We start from the raw sequence: 18,604 nt of genomic DNA on the forward strand, positions 1-18,604 counted from the left end.
TTAAATCTTTAATGAGTAGTTGTGTGTCGTTTATAGGACTTTTGTTTATAAACTGCTCTAAGTTTAGCTTTGAATAAAGTTTACAGGTAATCATATGCTAAAGATTTTCTCTCTTTGTTTCCTTTAAAATTGTGGACACTTTTATGAAGTATTAAGAAAAATTTACTGCTACATGGGACACATTGTAGCCTGGCAACACAGATGGCTTTCAAGTCAACTGAGATCCCATATTTATAATGTATCTCTCAATATATTATAGGGTACTGTGGATACTCTTACATGATGAACAAAATTTCAAGATTTTCATGAAGTCCAATTTGTCCATTTTTTCTTTTGTTACCTAAGCCTTTGGTGTACTATCCAAGAAATCATTGCCAAATACAGTGTCATGGCACTTTTGTTCTGTGTTTTCTTCCAAGAGATTTATTGTTTTAGGTCTTATATTTAGATCCTTGATTCATTTTGAGTTAATTGTTGTATATGGTGTTAGGTAAGGGTTCAACTTCATTCTTTTGCATGTGGAGATCCAGGTTTCCCAGCATATTTTCTTGAAAAGACTCCTTTTCCTCACAGTGAATGGTCTTGGTACTCTTTTCAAAAATCGTTTGAACATTTTCGTGAGGGTTTATTTTCAGGCTCTCTATTCCATTCCTTTTAATTTTTTGTCTATCTTTATGCCAGTACTACACTGTATTGATTACTGTAGCTTTGTAGTAAGTTTTGAAATCAGAAAATGTGAGTCTTCCAGTTTTGTTCTTTTCTTGTAAGATTGTCTATTTGGAGTCCCTTGAGATTCCTTGTGAATTTTAGAATGGATTTTTCTGTTTCTGCAAAAAACATCATTAGGATTTTGGTAGGGATTGCATTGAATCTGTAGGTCACTTTGGGTAGTATTGATATTTTAATAAGTCTTCCAGTTCGTGAACATGGGATGTGTTTCCATTTATTTGTCTTTAATTTCTTGGAGCAGTTTTTTGTAGCTTTCATTGTAGAAGTCTTTAAGCTCCTTGGTTAAGTTCATTCCTAAGTATTTTATTCTTTTTGATGCTATTGTAAATGGAATTGTTTTTTTAATTTCCCTTTCATATTGTTCATTGTTCACGTATAGGAATGCAACTGAATTCTGTATGTTGACTTTGTATCCTTCTACTTTGCTGAAATTATTTACTAGTTTTAAGAGCCTTTATATGGAGTCTTTACGGTTTTCTACATCAAAAACAGATAAATTTACTTCTTTCTTTCCAATTTTGATGCCTTTTATTTTTCTGGTGTATTGCTTAGGCCAAAGCTTCCATTACTGTGTTGAATAGAAGTGGTGAAAGCAAGTGTCCTTGCCTTGTTCCTGATCTTAGAGGAAAAGCTTTCAGTCTTTCACCATTGAGTATGATTTTCACTATGGATTTTTCATATATGGCTTTTATTATGCTGTGGTAGTTTCCTTCTGTTTCTATTTTGTTGAGTATTTTTATCATGAAAGTGTGTTGAATTTTGTCAAATGCTTTTTCTGCATTAATTGAGATGATGTAGTCTTTTCCTTCATTTTGTTAATCTGGAGTATTTACATTGATCATTGCTATGTGCAACCATCCTTGCATTCTAAGAATAAATCCCACTTGATCATGGTGTATAATCCTTTTAATATGTTGCTGAATTCTGTTTGCTAATATTTTGTTGAGGACGGTGTCTTTTGTCTGGCTTTGGTATCAGGGTTAATGCTCACTTCATCGAATGAGTTGGGAAGTTCCCTCTTCAGTTTTTTGGAAGAGTTTGAGGATCGTTGGTATTAGTTCTTCTTTAAACGTTTGTTAGAATTTACTAGTGAAGCTGCCAGGTCCAGAACTTTTCTTTTTTGGGAGATTTTTGATAACTGATTCAATCTCCTCACTAATTATAAGTCTGCTCAGATTTTCTATTTTTTTGTGATTGAGTCCTGGTAAGTTTTGTGTTTCTAGGAATTTGTTCATTTCATGTAAGGTATCCAGTTTTGGGGCATACAACAGTTGTTCATAGTACTCTCTTACAATCCTTTCTATCTCTAGAATTAGTTGAAATGTTCCTACTTTGATTTTAGTAATTTGACTTTTATTTTTTGTTAGTCCTTCTAGCTAAAAGTTTGTCAATTTCGTTCTTTTCGAATAACCAACTTTGATTTTCACTGATTTTTCTCTAGGTTTTTCTATTCCCTGTTTTGTTTACCTCTGCTCTGATCTTTATTATTTCCTTCTTTCTACTACTAGCTTCAGGTTTAGTTTGTCTTCTTTTTCTAGTTCATTAAGCTGTAAAGTTAGATTGTTGATAAGAATTTTTCTTTTTTTTAATGTAAACATTTACATTTATAAATTTCCCCATTAGCATTGCTTTCATTATATTCCATAAGTTTCATATTGACCATGTTTTTTATCTTCTTTTGTGAAGTGTCTTTATATCCTGGGGGTTTTTGTTTTGATTTGTTTGCTTTCGTTTCTTTGGGTTTTTTTCTTTTCATTTATTTTATTTTTGGCTGCGTTGGGTCTTTGTTGCTGTGCGTGGGCTTTCTCTAGTTGCGGCAAGCAGGGTCTACTGTTCGTTGTGGTGCACGGGCTTCTCATTGTGGTGGCTTCTCTTGTTGCGGAGCACAGGCTCTAGGTGCATGGGCTTCAGTAGTTGTGCACGCAGGCTCAGTAGTTGTGGCACACGGGCTTAGTTGCTCTGTGGCATTTGGGATCTTCCCGAACCAGGGATTGAACCCGTGTCCCCTGCATTGGCAGGTGGATTCTTAACCACTCTGCCACCAGGGAAGCCCCCTGTTTTTTTTTTTCTTTGTAAAGAGCTATAAGACTTTTTTCCTTAATCAGTTGGACAAGTTTTTTGGTCAGGTATATGTATTAGGAATATTTGCACTCAATGTGTAGCTTGCTTTTTCTTTATATTTACAGTATCCTTTAAGCAGAGAAGTTTTAAATTTTAACAAAATTTATATCCTAGCTAAGAAATCATTTTTCCAAGGTCACAGAGATTTTCTCCTGTGTGTTCTTCTGTAAGTTTTATAGTTATCTTTTACATTTAGGTCTGTGTTATATTTTGAGTTAACTTTTGTATATGTAGAGTGAGGTTGAGGTTTTATTTTATTTTTTCCATATGGCTCTCCAATTTTTCTAGCACTGTTTGTTGAAAAGACTTTTTTTCTCACTGAAATTTCCTGGTACTTTTCTTGAAAATCAATTATATAGTATTGCTATGTTTCTTGGCATATTGGTATAGTTATAACACTTAGTAGTGGTATTAGGAAAAGAGGAGAACAAGGACCATTGAAGAGAAAGCTCTGAAGCTCTCATACATAGGTGATATTCTTATTAATTTATTTGAAGGAATTGCTTTATTTTAAAAATTTTAAAATAGAGCTTTAAATCAGAAATTTTACTTTTCATACTAAACAGTATTTTACTGATGAAATGCTTGTTTTATTTTAAATATACATATATACAGTGCAAATTTTTCAGTTGAATAATTTTCTAGAATTATTGAGAATTGCTTTCACTCCCAAATAGCAGAGTATATGCCACTTAGGTGGAGAGACAGCTTCCAGTATTTTTGCTCTCAATGCTGATTTTGTAGGTAAATATCTTTATTATTATTTTAATAATTTTTAAAATTGTAGTACATTGCGAGCAATATTTTTTTACATCCTGTATATCTCTATTACATATATTTGTATGATTCTTTCATGATAGAAATGCAAAAATGATATTTTCTTCTTATCCACAGTGGCAGCTAGACTGTCTTGCTTGCTTGCTGAAGTTAATATGCCAGTTTGCAGTAGATCCATCCGATTTGGATTTAGCTTATCATGATGTCTTTGCCTGGTCTGGTATAGCAGAAAGCCATAGGAAAAGAACATGGCCTGGGAAATCGAGAAAGGCTGCTGGTGATCATGCCAAGGGTCTTCATATACCAAGATTAACAGAGGTAAAGTACAAAAGTCACCATGTAGTAATAAATTTTATTTGTCTTCTAAGAGAGCTTGTATATTTTTGTTTTTACAAAATGAATAATGTCTATGAGATGCTATCCTAGATTACCACAGTATGACCTAACAGCAGAAGCAATGCCTTCATTTTAAAGCAGTAGAAATTACGAAGCAGTAATACTTTTCAGTTCATCATCCAAAATGCAGGAGTGCATTAATTTTGTGCCATTTTAATGTTATCTAACTGTAGGATTGAGTTCATTAGTTGGTCTCAGTAATTTTTATACTGAGTGTATCAGGGTCCATTCAGGAAAACAAACCACACTAGGTATTTCAACAGAGTAAATTTAAAATTGAGAACTGGTTTTCTACATATGTGTTGGAGGGCTAAAAATGAAAAATGGAATGTTGAGGTAATGCGGGCAAGTAGCCATTCACCACCCCTAGGGTTTGAGGAATATATGTAAAAGGTTGTGGTTATCAGGAATGAGAAGCTTATAGGAGGGATCCTGTTGAACTGGAGTTTAGGCCTCCGGGGAAGTGGTTCTGTTACTGCTTCTGAAATCATTTGCCTCTTCTGGTTAAAATACTTATGGAACAATGTTAACAGAAAAAGCAGGGGAAATTCCCTGGCTGTCAAGTGGTTAGGGCTCCACGCTTTCACTGCCAAGGGCCTGGGTTCAATCCCTGGTCAGGGAGTAAGATCCCACGAGCCGCATGGTGCGGCCAAAACAAACAAAAAAAAAAGAAAGAAAGAAAAAGCAAGGAAGTAATCTCTCTAGTATCCCACGTTGACAAACCCAATAGAAAGCCAGCTGGCAGAGGAGAAATTTAGTTTATAATGTACCAGCCCTAGTGTCACAGAGCAAGTATCAATATATAGTATGGTAGGTTTAGAGCCAAACGAAAATGGCACAATAACCAATGCATCCAGCAATAAAATTAAAATTCTTTTTGGCTGTGGATTCTGTTATTCATGTGATCAAATATTTGCCCTTCCAGTGTCTCTGTTAGTGAACTGGGAACTGGGGAGAGATGAAGATGAGTTTTTACTTAATCGCTTCTTCATTTTGTAACCATTTGAGGACAGCAGCTTACCTCATACCTGCTCCAGAAACACCACAGTAATGAGTTGTTACTGATAGAGAAATAAAATACACATACTCATATATGGCATTTTAAAATAATTGGCTAGTTTTTTTTTAAACAAATTTATGCAAGTACATAATTACTGAAAACAATTTAGAATGTACAAGTGAGGGAATTCTTTGGCAGTCCAGTGGTCAGGACTCTGTGCTTTCATTGCTGAGGGCCCAGGTTCGATCCCTGGTCAGGGAGCTAAGGTCCCGCAAGCTGTGGCGTGGCCAAAAAAAAAAAAAAGAATATACAAGTGAACCTTCCAAAGTCATATAGGTCACTACCATTAAGAGCTCTATGTGTTAATCTTTTTATGTGCATATTTTTTCTTATGCGTATGCCAATGTTACATTTTTATAGTTTAGAAAAAGAGCATACAATATATATATTTTTCATTTGTTTATCATAATATTTAATTAGAGCTTAGAAGGTATATCTAAGCTATTTGGGGGGAAATTTTTGTTACCCTAATTGTGGAGACAAAGTCATCCAATAGTAAGGAAGAACACTAATTCTTTTAATAATTTACTATCATTCATTATTTCGTTTGTTCTCCTTTAATAGCCTTTTAGAAGGTTCAGAATCCAAATTGAACTTCCAATTCCAGCCTAAATATAGCTTTTCTTAAAACTCTTCTTATTTTGCCAGGCACAGGTTTAGTTGCTGCTCCCTTCTGTTGCTCATTTGGCACATTGCATATAATTGTGTTTCAGTGCTTTTGATGTTTTCTGCTGCACTGGACTAACTTCCCCAGGATGGGAACAGTGCTTTTATAAAATTAGTGCCCAGAATGGGTTCTGACCTGCAGAAGGGATTCAGTAGTTCTTTATTAAGTTAGCAAATATTTTTATCCACTATATAGATGAAGAACTAGAACCTAGAAATTCAGTATTTATTAGAGTCATACAGCTTGAAAGTTAGCAAACTAAATGTTGAACCTCAAGGTTTTTAATCTGGAATCCATGTTTGGTATCTATGGTATATTATATTGCTTTCCTATGTTTATTTCAGGGTGGTTGAGGAATCTGCCACTGCTTGACATTTTTTTATTTCAAAACTGAAAAAGGTTACTTCACCTACCACCCAAAAAAACCACTGACTTGTGTAATACATAATATTTTTCTCACTCTATTGGGTGACATGCAGATAATCTGTGGACCAAATAGAAAAGATTCGCCTGTGTATTTCTAAATTTTTAATATTTTCTTTTTAAAGTTGCTATTCTGAGGTTTCTTTATAAAAATCTGGTTTTCTAATATTTAATATTTTTACAGTATTTTCCAATAACCATTTTAAGAATATTCCTATCCTTTTATAAATAAAAATCAAAGTAATTTGGAGTCTGGTTTAAAACGCAGTTCTGTGTTTTAGTGTATTTATAGATTTTTTTTAATGTTTTTATTTTAAAGGTATTTCTTGTTCTTGTCCAAGGAACCAGTTTGATTCAGCGACTTATGTCTGTTGCTTATACGTATGATAATCTGGCTCCTAGGTATGAAGTTTTTACATAATTTATGATTGTATGTATTTAGAGTAAGAATACAGTGTTTTAAAATTTTAATTTGAAAAAAATTTGAAACCTAACAGAAAAATTATTAGGGTGTTTTAGTGAACTCTCATATCATTCATGTGGATTTGCATATTGTTATCAACATTTTGCCAGTTTTTATCGAATGATCATGAGCACGCATTTTCTGTGGGTGTCCCCAAGCACACGTTTATTTACATATCCTGAATCTTGTAAGAGTTCAGACATTATGATCACTTACTGATAAATAGTTTGATGTGTATCTCCTAAGTCCAAGGACAATTTCCTAACAACTATAGTAAGATACTCAAATTTAGAAAATTTAACATTGATATAATATTATCTAACATATAGTCCATACTCAAATTGTCCCATTAATATTTTTATAGCAATTTTTTTCCTCGTCCAGGATCACGTACTGCATTTGGTAGTCATATTTCTTCCATTTCCTTTAACTGGGGATACTTTCTTAGCCTTTCTTTCATGATACAGACATTTCTGAGTATCACAAGCCAATTCTTTTATAAAGCCTTTTAATTTAGGTTTTCCTGATTGTTCCTCACAATCAGATTCAGACTATACATTTTAGCAGGAATACTCCATAAGTAACGTATCTTTCCCAGTACATCCCAGTGATATCAGTTTGTCCTATTATTAGCGATATTAATTTTGATCAGTTAATCTGGTTTCCTCCAGGTTTCTCTACAATGAAGTTTCTGATTTTTCTAATTAAAAGTAACCTATGGGAAGATAATTTGCAACTGTTTAAATTTCCTGCTTCTCATAAAACTTATTCATTTACTTTTAGCATTCAGTGATGATTCTTGCCTGAATTAAATATTAGTATAATGTTTGCAAACTAGTGACTTTCTAACTCTTACCATTCATTTTATGTTTATTAGTTGACATTCTGTGGTGACGAAGAGCTTTCTCTTCCTTTTATTTAGTTAGTATCAATTTGGATGTTTTTCATTCAATGTAATTCATTACTATTACTATTCACTTTGCTCAAATTATACCTTAGTTGACATCTTCACGTTTGTTCATGTGTCCTTTGGCTATGTCCCCATTATTTGGGTGGAGGGGAGGAGTACTCCCCCCCCCCACCCCCCCACCCCCCCCCACCCCCGTCATTTTAAGATCTTCCGAGCTTTCAGTTTCCCTGCCTTAGTTGTTGAATCAGCATTTCTTTAAGAAACCCTAGTTCCTTTTGGTGGGGAACCTGCAAAATATAGTATCATTGCTCCTAGTGTTTCCTTACTTCTAGGCCCTCAATAGATAAAGCTGGAAATATGTGTATAAGAATATAGTTTAAACGTGTAATATGATTTCATTTATTTGGGCTACATTGGAGACTTTTTTTTTTAATGGTCAAAATTTTAATAATGTATAAATGATAGTTGCTAATACATGAGGACCTGACTCTGTATGCCTCAAATAATCACATAAATTATGTTAAAGTGTGTAGAATTAATTTCCAAGTCCTGTATTCTGTAGGTGTTCATTTTGGGCTGAAGTTTGCCATTGTTAACTGATTTACAAAGCTAATATAAACACATTTCAAAGTGCTTAACGTTATTTATGGCTAATAGTTATCTGTTTTTAGATGCCTTTAAAAGTCACCTTCATAAGCAATGGTTGCATACAAGTAGCATGATTATTTTAAGATTATTTCTTGTTTAATGTATCTTTCTTTAGTGTCTGTCTCAGTTGAATTCACATTCATAACTCGATCAACATCTGCTCTACCCCACTGGACGTATAGTTCTATACGAACTATATCTGATTTTGCTCACCATTATATTATCAATGCCAGGCACCTAACCTCATTATTTATAAAACTTATGAATGGATAATGTGGGGAAACAAAGAAAGTGGTATAACATGACCTTGGTTTGTATGATAAAATACATTTTATACGCCAAGTAACAGTGACTCTCCAGTTAAATAATTCTTAACTCTTCCTCCTTGTCCTTTAACACAGCAGTCCCCAACCTTTTTGGCACCAGGGACCGTTTTCACGGAAGACAATTTTTCTACAGACCGGTGTGTGGGGGGTGGTGGTTCAGGCAGTAATGTGAGCAGTGGGGAGCCCCACATGAAGCTTTGCTCGCTCTCTGTTCACCTCCTGCTGTGCGGCCCAGTTCCTAACAGGATGCGGACTGGTATGGGTCCATGGACCGGGGGTTGGGGACCCCCGTTCTAACACACATTCTATATACCTCACTATCCCACATGCCACAATATATTGATTCACAAGGCAGTTCAGTGACTGCTTTGGTCTGCTTTTATTTCTTTAGAATTAAGAAATGTTCACTTGACTCTTAACCTCACACAACGAAAAATATGCGAGTTTGATACCAGCTGCTGCTGTTCAAGCTGGTTCACTGTGACAGTTCTTATTTCTATTCTACCAGTTCCATTCTTAAAGATCTCATTACAGTCTTTGTAATGTGAGGGCCCCCTACCCCCCACCCCCAATCTTTGTGTTTTTTTGACTCCTGTTCCTGCACCATTGTCTTTTCATAAGCCTCCACCTTCAGTTTATATGGTCCTGGGAGGTTTGTATCAATTAAGATAGCTAAAATGAACTTTTTGCCTGTTATCAAAATCTTCTAATGCTACATATTTAAAAGGTAGATTGGGAGGTTGCTCTTGGTAAAGTTAAATATATTAAACCAATATGATAAAAGTTAAACATGAAATATGGCCAAATACTAGATTTATAAGTTTTAACTTTTTAGTACCTTTTACATTTTAAATCAATAATACGGATGAGTCTTGCTCTTTCAGATTTTCATAGGTGTTTTGTTAATTATAACAAAGTAGGTATCTAGAGATCAGTGCTTTTTTTTAAAAAACAGTTTATTTGTAAGGTGAATACTAAATCCCTATATGCTGGTTTTATTAAAATGAAAGTTTTTAATGTTTAGTTTTCTTTAAATTGAGGTAATACATTTTCCATTGAAGTTACTACAAGTATCAAGGGGAAAAAATAGAGGTGAAGTAATATAGAATTAAATTAGTTATTTTTCTCTACTTTTCAATAATTTGCTTTTAACCATTCCTGATGAAAATTGACATTAACAATACAAAAGGAAGGGCATTTTATGTCATTGTATGTTTTTTTTTCTTTTTGTGAGTCGTATCTTTCTATTAGAGTAGAATATAATGTCGTTACAGATGCTATAACATTTAGAGCCAGAAAGAATATTTCATATGCCACAGATTAAGATTAAACTCACATTTCTAATAGTATGTGCTGACTGTTTTACTCAGCTAGCTCCTAGAATATATTTATGTCCTAACTTTTTTGTTTTATATTCATCTTATCTCCCCTGATAGGCTGTAAACTCCAGGAGGCCAAGGACTACTGCATAAGGGTGTTTTTTTTTTTTTAGGAGTCTGAAGTTTAGACTCCAAACCATTATAACCTTTCTCTTTGTAAGCCACGTCACTTTAGTAACCAAATCTTTAAGCACTTTTTGAGAGTTCACTTAAGTCAATATGGGATTCACTCACATTTTGTTTATTAAATTGAAACACTCATTTAATGTTTGCTATAATAAGATTTTGCCAGTGATTCTTTAAATTAAAAATGAAGACCATAGGAAAATAAATTAGCAGCTTTCATAAAATCTAATCTTTGGGGGGCAGGGAAAGTTAAAGGATATGTAGTAAGAAATTGAGTTATTTTTAGTTCGTTGCTGAATTTAATTACTGCTGGTGGTGTGTTTTTACTTTGCAGAGTTTTGAAAGCTCAGTCTGATCACAGGTCTAGACATGAAGGTAAGGGTTCCACAAAGTTAATTTTTAATAAAGATTTGGATGACTGGTTATATCTATATATAATATCTTTAATAATGAACATTTTGTTTTCATCATGCACAAGCCGTTATAGTAATTTTTTTTCCCAATTTTTCTGTAGTTTCACATTATTCAATGTGGCTCTTGGTGAGTTGGGCTCATTGCTGTTCTTTAGTGAAATCTAGCCTTGCTGACAGCGATCATTTACAAGACTGGCTAAAAAAATTGACTCTCCTTATTCCTGAGGTAAGCTAAAGATTGAAGATTAGTACTACTCTTCATATTTTTTCGTATTAGCATCGATGATAAAAAGAGCTAATGGAAACAAATGAACATGATTCCATAAATATATCCTGTTGCCTGGAAGGTACTTAATAATCCTTTAAGATCTAGAGTGTTTTGAGCTATGTACACTTAAGTGTGAACATTAAATATTTTGTAGCATTCATATTTGTCTTTTTCTGCAATATTTGTTAACAGAGTGATTCTTTTGTTTTGGGTTTTTTTAATTGTTTTTTTTCCTGAGGGTTGAGAAGGATTTCAGCATTTATTTAATTAATTTATTTATTTATTATTATTTTTGTAATTTACATTTTAGAGAAGTTTCTTTTACTTTTTCTATTTGAGTGTATCCTTAGATGCAAGAGAGACAATATATTTCCTTTTGATTTCAGTGTTGACACTGAAGTCAATATAATTTTCACCAATCGTATCTTGATGTTACTCACACCATATTCCTGAATCAAATAGTATAAACACACTAATACACTTAGCCACGATATTCATATCTTTTTTAGAGAACATTTTCTAATATTATTAGCTTTGTATTGAATGCATATGTATTCTCGTTCTGGCTCTGTCCCAGGTAACTGTTGTGACACTTGGACAAGATTCTAAAATCTGTAAAATGTTTTGGGTTAAGTACTTTCCAAGTTGCTTCTAGTTCTGAAAATACTGGGTTGGCCAACAAGTTTGTTCAGGTTTTTCCATAGCATCTTACAGAAAAACTCAGACGAACTTTTTGGCCAACCCAATATTTTTCCTGTTAATTAATCATGTAAATAAATTATTACAAATATCCTTTTCTCAATCCTTTTTGTATTTGTCTGTTCTTGTATTTACTTGGTTTGTTTTTATGACCATATTGGGAATTTCTGAAATGTTTTTACATATTACCGTATACTTTGGGGTACTTCATTTGATCATGTATTATTTAGATGCATGAGTATGTGATCAGGACATTGTGTTTTAAAACATGTTACTAAAGAAGCCATCTAACATGTTATTTCTGCCAACATATTAACCTTAAGATTAACTTTTTAATACTAACTCAGACTATCTTTGGAACTTTTTCATTTAGACTGCAGTCCGTCATGAATCTTGCAATGGTCTTTATAAGTTATCTCTGTCAGGGCTGGATGGAGGAGACTCAATCAATCGCTCTTTTCTGCTACTGGCTGCCTCAACATTGCTGAAATTTCTTCCAGATGCTCAAGCACTCAAACCTATTAGGGTAAGATTTTACTGTGTTCAGGAGCAATTTCTATTTCTGCCATTTCATTTGCCCCAAGTTTATCGTTGTATTGTCCTTGCAAGTAATTTTGAGTACCTGTTTACTATCTAGTTTTCACCAGGAGGATGGTAGTTATATGTAATAGTTCCTAAAGTGGCAGCATTGTGACATATTGTGTCCATGTTACACCTAGGGATAGATCCTGTGTCCTTGGGTTCAGCTGTGTGGGATCTCTCATGGATATTGTTTTGGAAATAACATTTGTCCTTACTAGGTTCTGAACCTTGTGTTAATAAGTTGAATGATAGAAACATCATAAATGTAGCTTTCTTCTTATTCAGTCACAGTTGTTTTATTTTTATCTTTATGATACTCAGAATTTTCAGTTTTCTTCCTTGTTCCCATGTATACACTAACACTAGCCTTATAAAAGCCTTCTACCCCATAATAAATACAGGGCCCATTAATAAGTAAATTTTACTAATCCCAGAAATATGATGCATTGTAGGATTTACGTTTTTCTTCTCCATATTTACCGTCTGTCATTGACTATGTAAGAAATGTAATGTGTTCTTTATTTTTCAGCTTTCAAAACTATAATAGACCATTGTATGTGGGTAGATTTATATATACTCATTTTCTGTAGGTTTCTTTTGTTTCCACATTTTCATTGAATTTTTAGTTGGCACTACATTATTTAGTATTATACATTATTCATATCTTTTCCAAGTAGGTTATAAGGAATTTCAGAGTACTGTTTTTTTGAAAGTTCTCTTATTATTCACTTACATACATAGTTGTTCTAATTTTACAGACACTAGGAGTATTCTCTCCATTTTGGGGGTTAAATTTTGAAAACTGTTTAGTTTGTAGGGATTTAATTTTTTTTATAAAGCTTGTAGTTTTTAAAATGTATTATAATTTTAAGTTATTTTCCCCTTTTAAACTATTTTCACAAGTTTAAATTTTTTTTTAATAGATAGATGATTATGAAGAAGAACCAATGTTAAAACCTGGATGTAAAGAATATTTTTGGTTGTTGTGCAAATTAGTTGACAACATACATATAAAGGATGCTAGTCAGGTATGTTCAGAAAGTTATACATTAACTTGTTAATAGAGATGTATTATGCACTTGTATGTTCATGCATTTATAGGTCGTTATCATTAAGGACATTTTTATCAATCTGTAATGAGTTGAAAATGTCATAATTTTTCTACTCTATTCGTACCTTTTTGTTCTGCTCTAATTTCTTCTTTTTACTCTGACTTTAGTTGAAATGTCTTCATTTGGTACTTACAAGTAGTTTCCTGTGTCTTGTAAGATATAAAATCTTATTTGGAATGTGAAATTTAGACTTTAAATATACAGCTTTCTGTAGTAGCAAGTGGATTCTGAGAATGTAAAATAAAGTTGCAATTCAAATAGAAATTACTTTAAGCTAAAGAAACACTGTCAGTTTGCTGATCTACTAATTTTCTTATATGAGACTAAAATGATACTTCTATCCAAAGAAATACTTAAAACAAGTTTATTTCAAAGACATACTTGCCACATAAAAACTTTTATTTTTTCTTTTTATAAATTTAGTAAGCTAAAATACATCTAATTGATCTCAGAAGAATGAGAAATGCTTGAAAAAGATACATTTAAATATTTAGGAAACCTTTTCTGTCAATTTTTTTTTCATGTATTTCCATCAAAGTCCAGTATATACACTTTATATTTTAAGAATCCTATCGTGTTTGAACGTCCTACTTTTAAGGAACAGTTTACATCTGAATTCTTATTTTACTTTTCATTTAAGAAATAATTATAAAAATTAATATTGAGCATGTTTTAATTTTTTCTTCCAGTTTTATTGAGTTATAATTGGCATACAGCACTGTGTAAGTTTAAGGTATATAGCATAATGACTTGACTTACACATATCATGAAATGATTACCACAATAAGTATAGTGAACATCATCTCATATTGATATAAAATTAAAGAAACGGAAAAAAATATTTTTTCCTCGTGATGGGTACTTTACTCTCTCAACAACTTTTTTTTTTAATTAATTTATTTATTAATTTATGTTTTGGTTGCGTTGGGTCTTCGTTGCTGCACATGAGCTTTCTCTGGTTGTGGCGAGCTGGGGCTACTCTTTGTTGTGGTGTGCGGGCTTCTCATTGTGGTGGCTTCTCTTGTTGCGGAGCACAGGCTCTAGGCTCCCGGGCTTCAGTAGTTGAGGCTTGCGGGCTCTAGAGCACAGGCTCAGTAGTTGTGGCACACAGGCTTAGTTGCTCCACAGCATGTGAGATCTTCCCGGACCAGGGCGGGAACCCATGTCCCCTGCATTGACAGGTGGATTCTTAACCACTGTTCCATCAGGGAAGTCCTCAGTAACTTACAGCAGTGTTAATTACATTTATCATGTTGTGCATTACCTCCTTAGTACTTATGTATCTTATATCTTTTGACTACCAATTCCAGTCCTCCCTCCCCCCCCCGAACATGTCTTAATGTATTTGACTTTATCCATAAAATGTTGATTCCAGATAGACATTGATTTTTTTTTTAACCTATGGTTGCCTATTTAAAGTATGAATCTAATATTCTTGCTTGCTAGTCAAAGTAATTTTCCTACTTAGTGATCTGAATTTCTTTGAGAATTTTTTTTTTTTTTTTGGCCACACCATGTGGCTTGTAGGATGTTAGTTCCCCCACCAGGGATTGAGCCTGCACCCTTGGCGGTGAAAGCATGGAATCCTAACCACCACTTGGACTGCCAGGAAATTCCCTGGAATCCTCTTAAATTAAGTTCTGTTTTATGAAATCTGTTTTAATTTTGTTGCTCAGTTATAATGAGAATTAAAGCTCTCTGAAATGAACTGTGCATTTAAGTTTATTTCTAAAAGTAGTATTAGAAACAAAACTTGGTGAATTGTATGGTTTGTTAATTACATCTCAGTAAAATTGTTAAAGAAAAAATAAGTCAAACCTAGTGTCTTCTCGTTAAATTACCGTGACTCATAATTTATTACCAATATTTCATTGATTCTTTTTTGAAGGACTATCAGTGATGTGTTTATAATTTTATTGACATCATGTATAAGTAAAGAATAGTTATATATTATTTATAATTTAATTGGCATGTTAATGAATTCGGAGAACCAAATTCTTGTTACTTAAAAGGAAAGGATTTTTTGTTTTAATAGTATCTGAAATAGTGAACATAAAAATCTGTGTTTGAATTTTGTATTTTCTCTTTGTATTAAGACAACACTCCTCGACCTGGATGCTTTGGCACGACATTTAGCTGACTGTATTCGAAGGTAAAATTTGATGTGAAATTGACAGTTACATTGTTGAGAAAAGATAAAGAACGTAATTTTATGAACTGTCTTGTTTTGCTTGTATTCTATTTTGTAGCAGGGAGATCCTTGATCATCAGGATGGTAATATAGAAGATGATGGGCTTACAGGACTCCTAAGGCTTGCAACAAGTGTTATTAAACACAAACCACCCTTTAAATTTTCAAGGGAAGGACAGGTTGGTAGTAAGACATCCAAGTATTTATATGAAATAAGATTGAACTTTTTTATATTGTTTCCTTGTATGTGGATATGTTAAATTTCCTTAAACATGCAAAAATGAAGTTTACCAGAACTTTATTACTGGCAGGAACAGTGAACTTTGAATAAGATGAATCCTAGAAGTATGAACCTTAGTCTTGTTTTTAGAATGCAGAACAAGTTTTAATTACTATGACTGTATATAGAGAGACAGTCTCTGCTTAATTGTAGATTTTTATAGAATTGAATATTTTGAATTAGTAACTTAACACAATGGAATTAATAAGTAGTCATTTTAGAGTACTTACTGGTTTCATTTCTTAAAGACCCATTTGATATAAAATCTATAATTGACTATTTTATAACACCTAATAACTCTATACCAACAAATGTCTAATTTCTCTTTAGATTACATTATTTACTGTCATTGGCACTTTTGTCATTGCCTTCATTAAGGGAAGTTAGTTATGGTTTGGAGGATTGTTTTCTTGAGGTTACTGATTGTGTTAGGAAACACAGGAATAATGAAAAGAATGGAAGATTGTCCCCATGACCATAGGCTCAGGGATTCTTAAGATAAACTTAAGGTGACAGTCTTATCTGTCTTAAATCTGTGCTACTACCCTTATTTCACAAAGCCCTGTTTTGTGGGTTTTCTCCTGGATCTTTTAAAATTTTTCTGTTACACTCACTGGGAATAACTTGATTTATTTATAGTCTTGCTGGTTGAAGTCTTACATTATATAAACCAATATGTAACTTTTATTCCAAAATATAAATGTATTAATTGATATTTCTGATAACATATCATTGTAAAGCAAAAGTCATTTTAAAGAAAGAAAAAAATTTTTAGGTACTGCTGACAAAAATATTCCTATATATTTTAATTTCATATGATATTTTGGTAATGGCCTTCCAGGACTTTCTATGGCTATATTAAATACACAGGTATATAATTTATATTATGTAAATACTATTCTGTGATTTGTGTTCTTCATTTAAAATGAATCCATCAAAAAAGAGAAAATACATTAAAAAGTTGAATACATAAAGAGAGAAATAATTTAATCTTTATTGACATTTATGTTGTTGGTAGCTGTAAAAAGAAAAAAACTGCAGGGAACATCTTTGTATACCTGTTCCATTGTATACTCATATAAATTCTTAAGAGTAAATTTGATTCATTTTAATCAGAATACATCAATTTACAAAAGGCTCTATCAGTTTATACTCCCAGCCACACTGTGTAAGAATGCCACTTTCTCAGACATCCCCACATTCCTTACATGATAAGTCTTTGCCACTTTCACTATTTTAGTTTTATTTCCTTGGTTATTGTTGAAGATGAGTGTCTTTTCATTTATGTATCGTCCACTTGTATTAACTTGCAATTTTCTGTTCATAATCTGCATGTATTCTTTTGTCATTTTTCTTACTTATTTTTGAAAGTTCTTTATTTTGAAAATATCAACTCTTTTCCTGTCACATATGTGCAGGAAATATTTCCAAAAGTTTTGTCTTCATTATTCGTATTTTTTTAAGACCACCTGTTTTTTTTCCTTCTCTCTTTTGTTTATTGATTTATACAATTGATATCTTAGGCAAAATTTTTGAGCTCTTGTGAGGTAGATACTGTCATTAGACGCCATTTTGACAGATGATGAAACTAAGGTATAGACAGGTTAAACAACTTGCTTCACTGAGGACACTCAAGACTCTTTACTTGACCAAGCTTCTAACCACTAAGCAATACTGTCTGCAGGTGTTAAAACCTTAAATACACTGTTCTGTAATATGCTTTTTTCACCTACCTTAAAGATTCTCCATATCAGTATATATAGAGTTAATTCATTCTTCGTAACAACTGCATAATATTCTTTTTCTGGAAAGATGTGATATATCTAACTAGCTTCCTAATGTTGAGCATTACCTTACACTACTATAAGTGATGTTGCAGGGAAAATGTTTATACATCCATCATTTAGGAAATCTATAGGAAAAAATTCTAGAAGTAGAAGCTGGTTTACGAGGTATGTACCTTTGTGATTTTGGTCAGAATAACCATGAAGCTCTCTGTGGAGGCTGAACTGATTTATGGTCCCACCTACAATGTCTGTGAGCAAAGTGCCAATTTTCCCACATTCCTACCAACCCAGTGTATTATCAAACTTAATTTCTGCTGGTCTGATAAGTGGAAACCATTCTCTTAGTTTTATTTTTCATTTTTTTGTAAGTATGAGTAAGGTTGAGCTTCTTTTCATGTGTTTGAAAGCCATTTATTTGTATTATCTTTTCTCTGACCTGCTCAAATCCTGTCCTTATTTTCCTTTCATGTATATACATGGTCCTTTTCTTGATAATTTGTAGAATTTTTGTATGGAGGAAATTGGCATATGTACTTGGATTTATTTCTGGACTTTCTTTTTCACTCTACAGATCTATTCATTCACCAATACCATATCCTAACTAAGTAGATTCACAGTTTTTAGTTAATATCTTGTAGAGATGGTCCATCTTCATTATTACTCCTTTTCAGAATTGTCCCGGTTGTTTATTTTTCCACACAAACTTTAGAATCAGTGTGTCTCATTCTTTCAAAAATTAAAATTCGGATACTTTTTAAATTGGGGTTGTGTTAAATTTATGGATTGATATAGAAAAATTGAAATTATATTAAATTGCCTATACAAGGACAGGATTTGTCTTCTTATTTATAGAAGACCAGTGTTGTGTTTTTCAATTTAATGTTTTCATTTAGAATTTGAATTTTAGGAATTTTTAAATAAGGTTGTTCCTAGGGATTTACTTTGTTAGGTATCATAAATGCACTCTTTTATTTTGTTTTCTGATGAGTTGTTTATGTGGAGTAAGGATTTTTGTGTGTGAATTTGTTGCAGGCCACCTTAAGTTCACTTACTGTTTGTAGAATTTTTTTCTCAGTTGTCTTTGTGTTTATCTTCAGTATTGTCTTTGATTTTTCATTTGTTTTTAGTTTATTGTCTTCGAGTAGTTTTTTTACTCCTTCATTTTTAAGTCTTAACTCTCTCTGTCCTTTCACCTAATTTTGTCTAGAACCTCCAGAACAGTGTTAAATAATAGTTGTTTTTATTGT

General features: G+C 32.7%; 1 protein-coding gene across 8 annotated transcripts in view; it reads left to right on the plus strand.

Moving 5' to 3' along the window:
- USP34 (ubiquitin specific peptidase 34) overlaps nt 1-18,604 on the plus strand; it is a 239,150-nt gene that overhangs the window by 157,242 nt on the left and 63,304 nt on the right. For all 8 annotated transcript variants that reach the window (XM_004280652.4, XM_033407232.2, XM_033407234.2 and 5 more), the window contains 8 exons: nt 3,745-3,945; nt 6,493-6,575; nt 10,360-10,400; nt 10,540-10,664; nt 11,779-11,931; nt 12,911-13,015; nt 15,196-15,251; nt 15,349-15,469. In XM_004280652.4, the coding sequence (XP_004280700.1) occupies nt 3,745-3,945; nt 6,493-6,575; nt 10,360-10,400; nt 10,540-10,664; nt 11,779-11,931; nt 12,911-13,015; nt 15,196-15,251; nt 15,349-15,469 (885 nt within the window). The remainder of the gene's footprint in view (nt 1-3,744; nt 3,946-6,492; nt 6,576-10,359; nt 10,401-10,539; nt 10,665-11,778; nt 11,932-12,910; nt 13,016-15,195; nt 15,252-15,348; nt 15,470-18,604) is intronic.

Source organism: Orcinus orca, chromosome 13, assembly GCF_937001465.1.
Source record: "Orcinus orca chromosome 13, mOrcOrc1.1, whole genome shotgun sequence".
Taxonomy (NCBI): Eukaryota; Metazoa; Chordata; class Mammalia; order Artiodactyla; family Delphinidae; genus Orcinus; species Orcinus orca.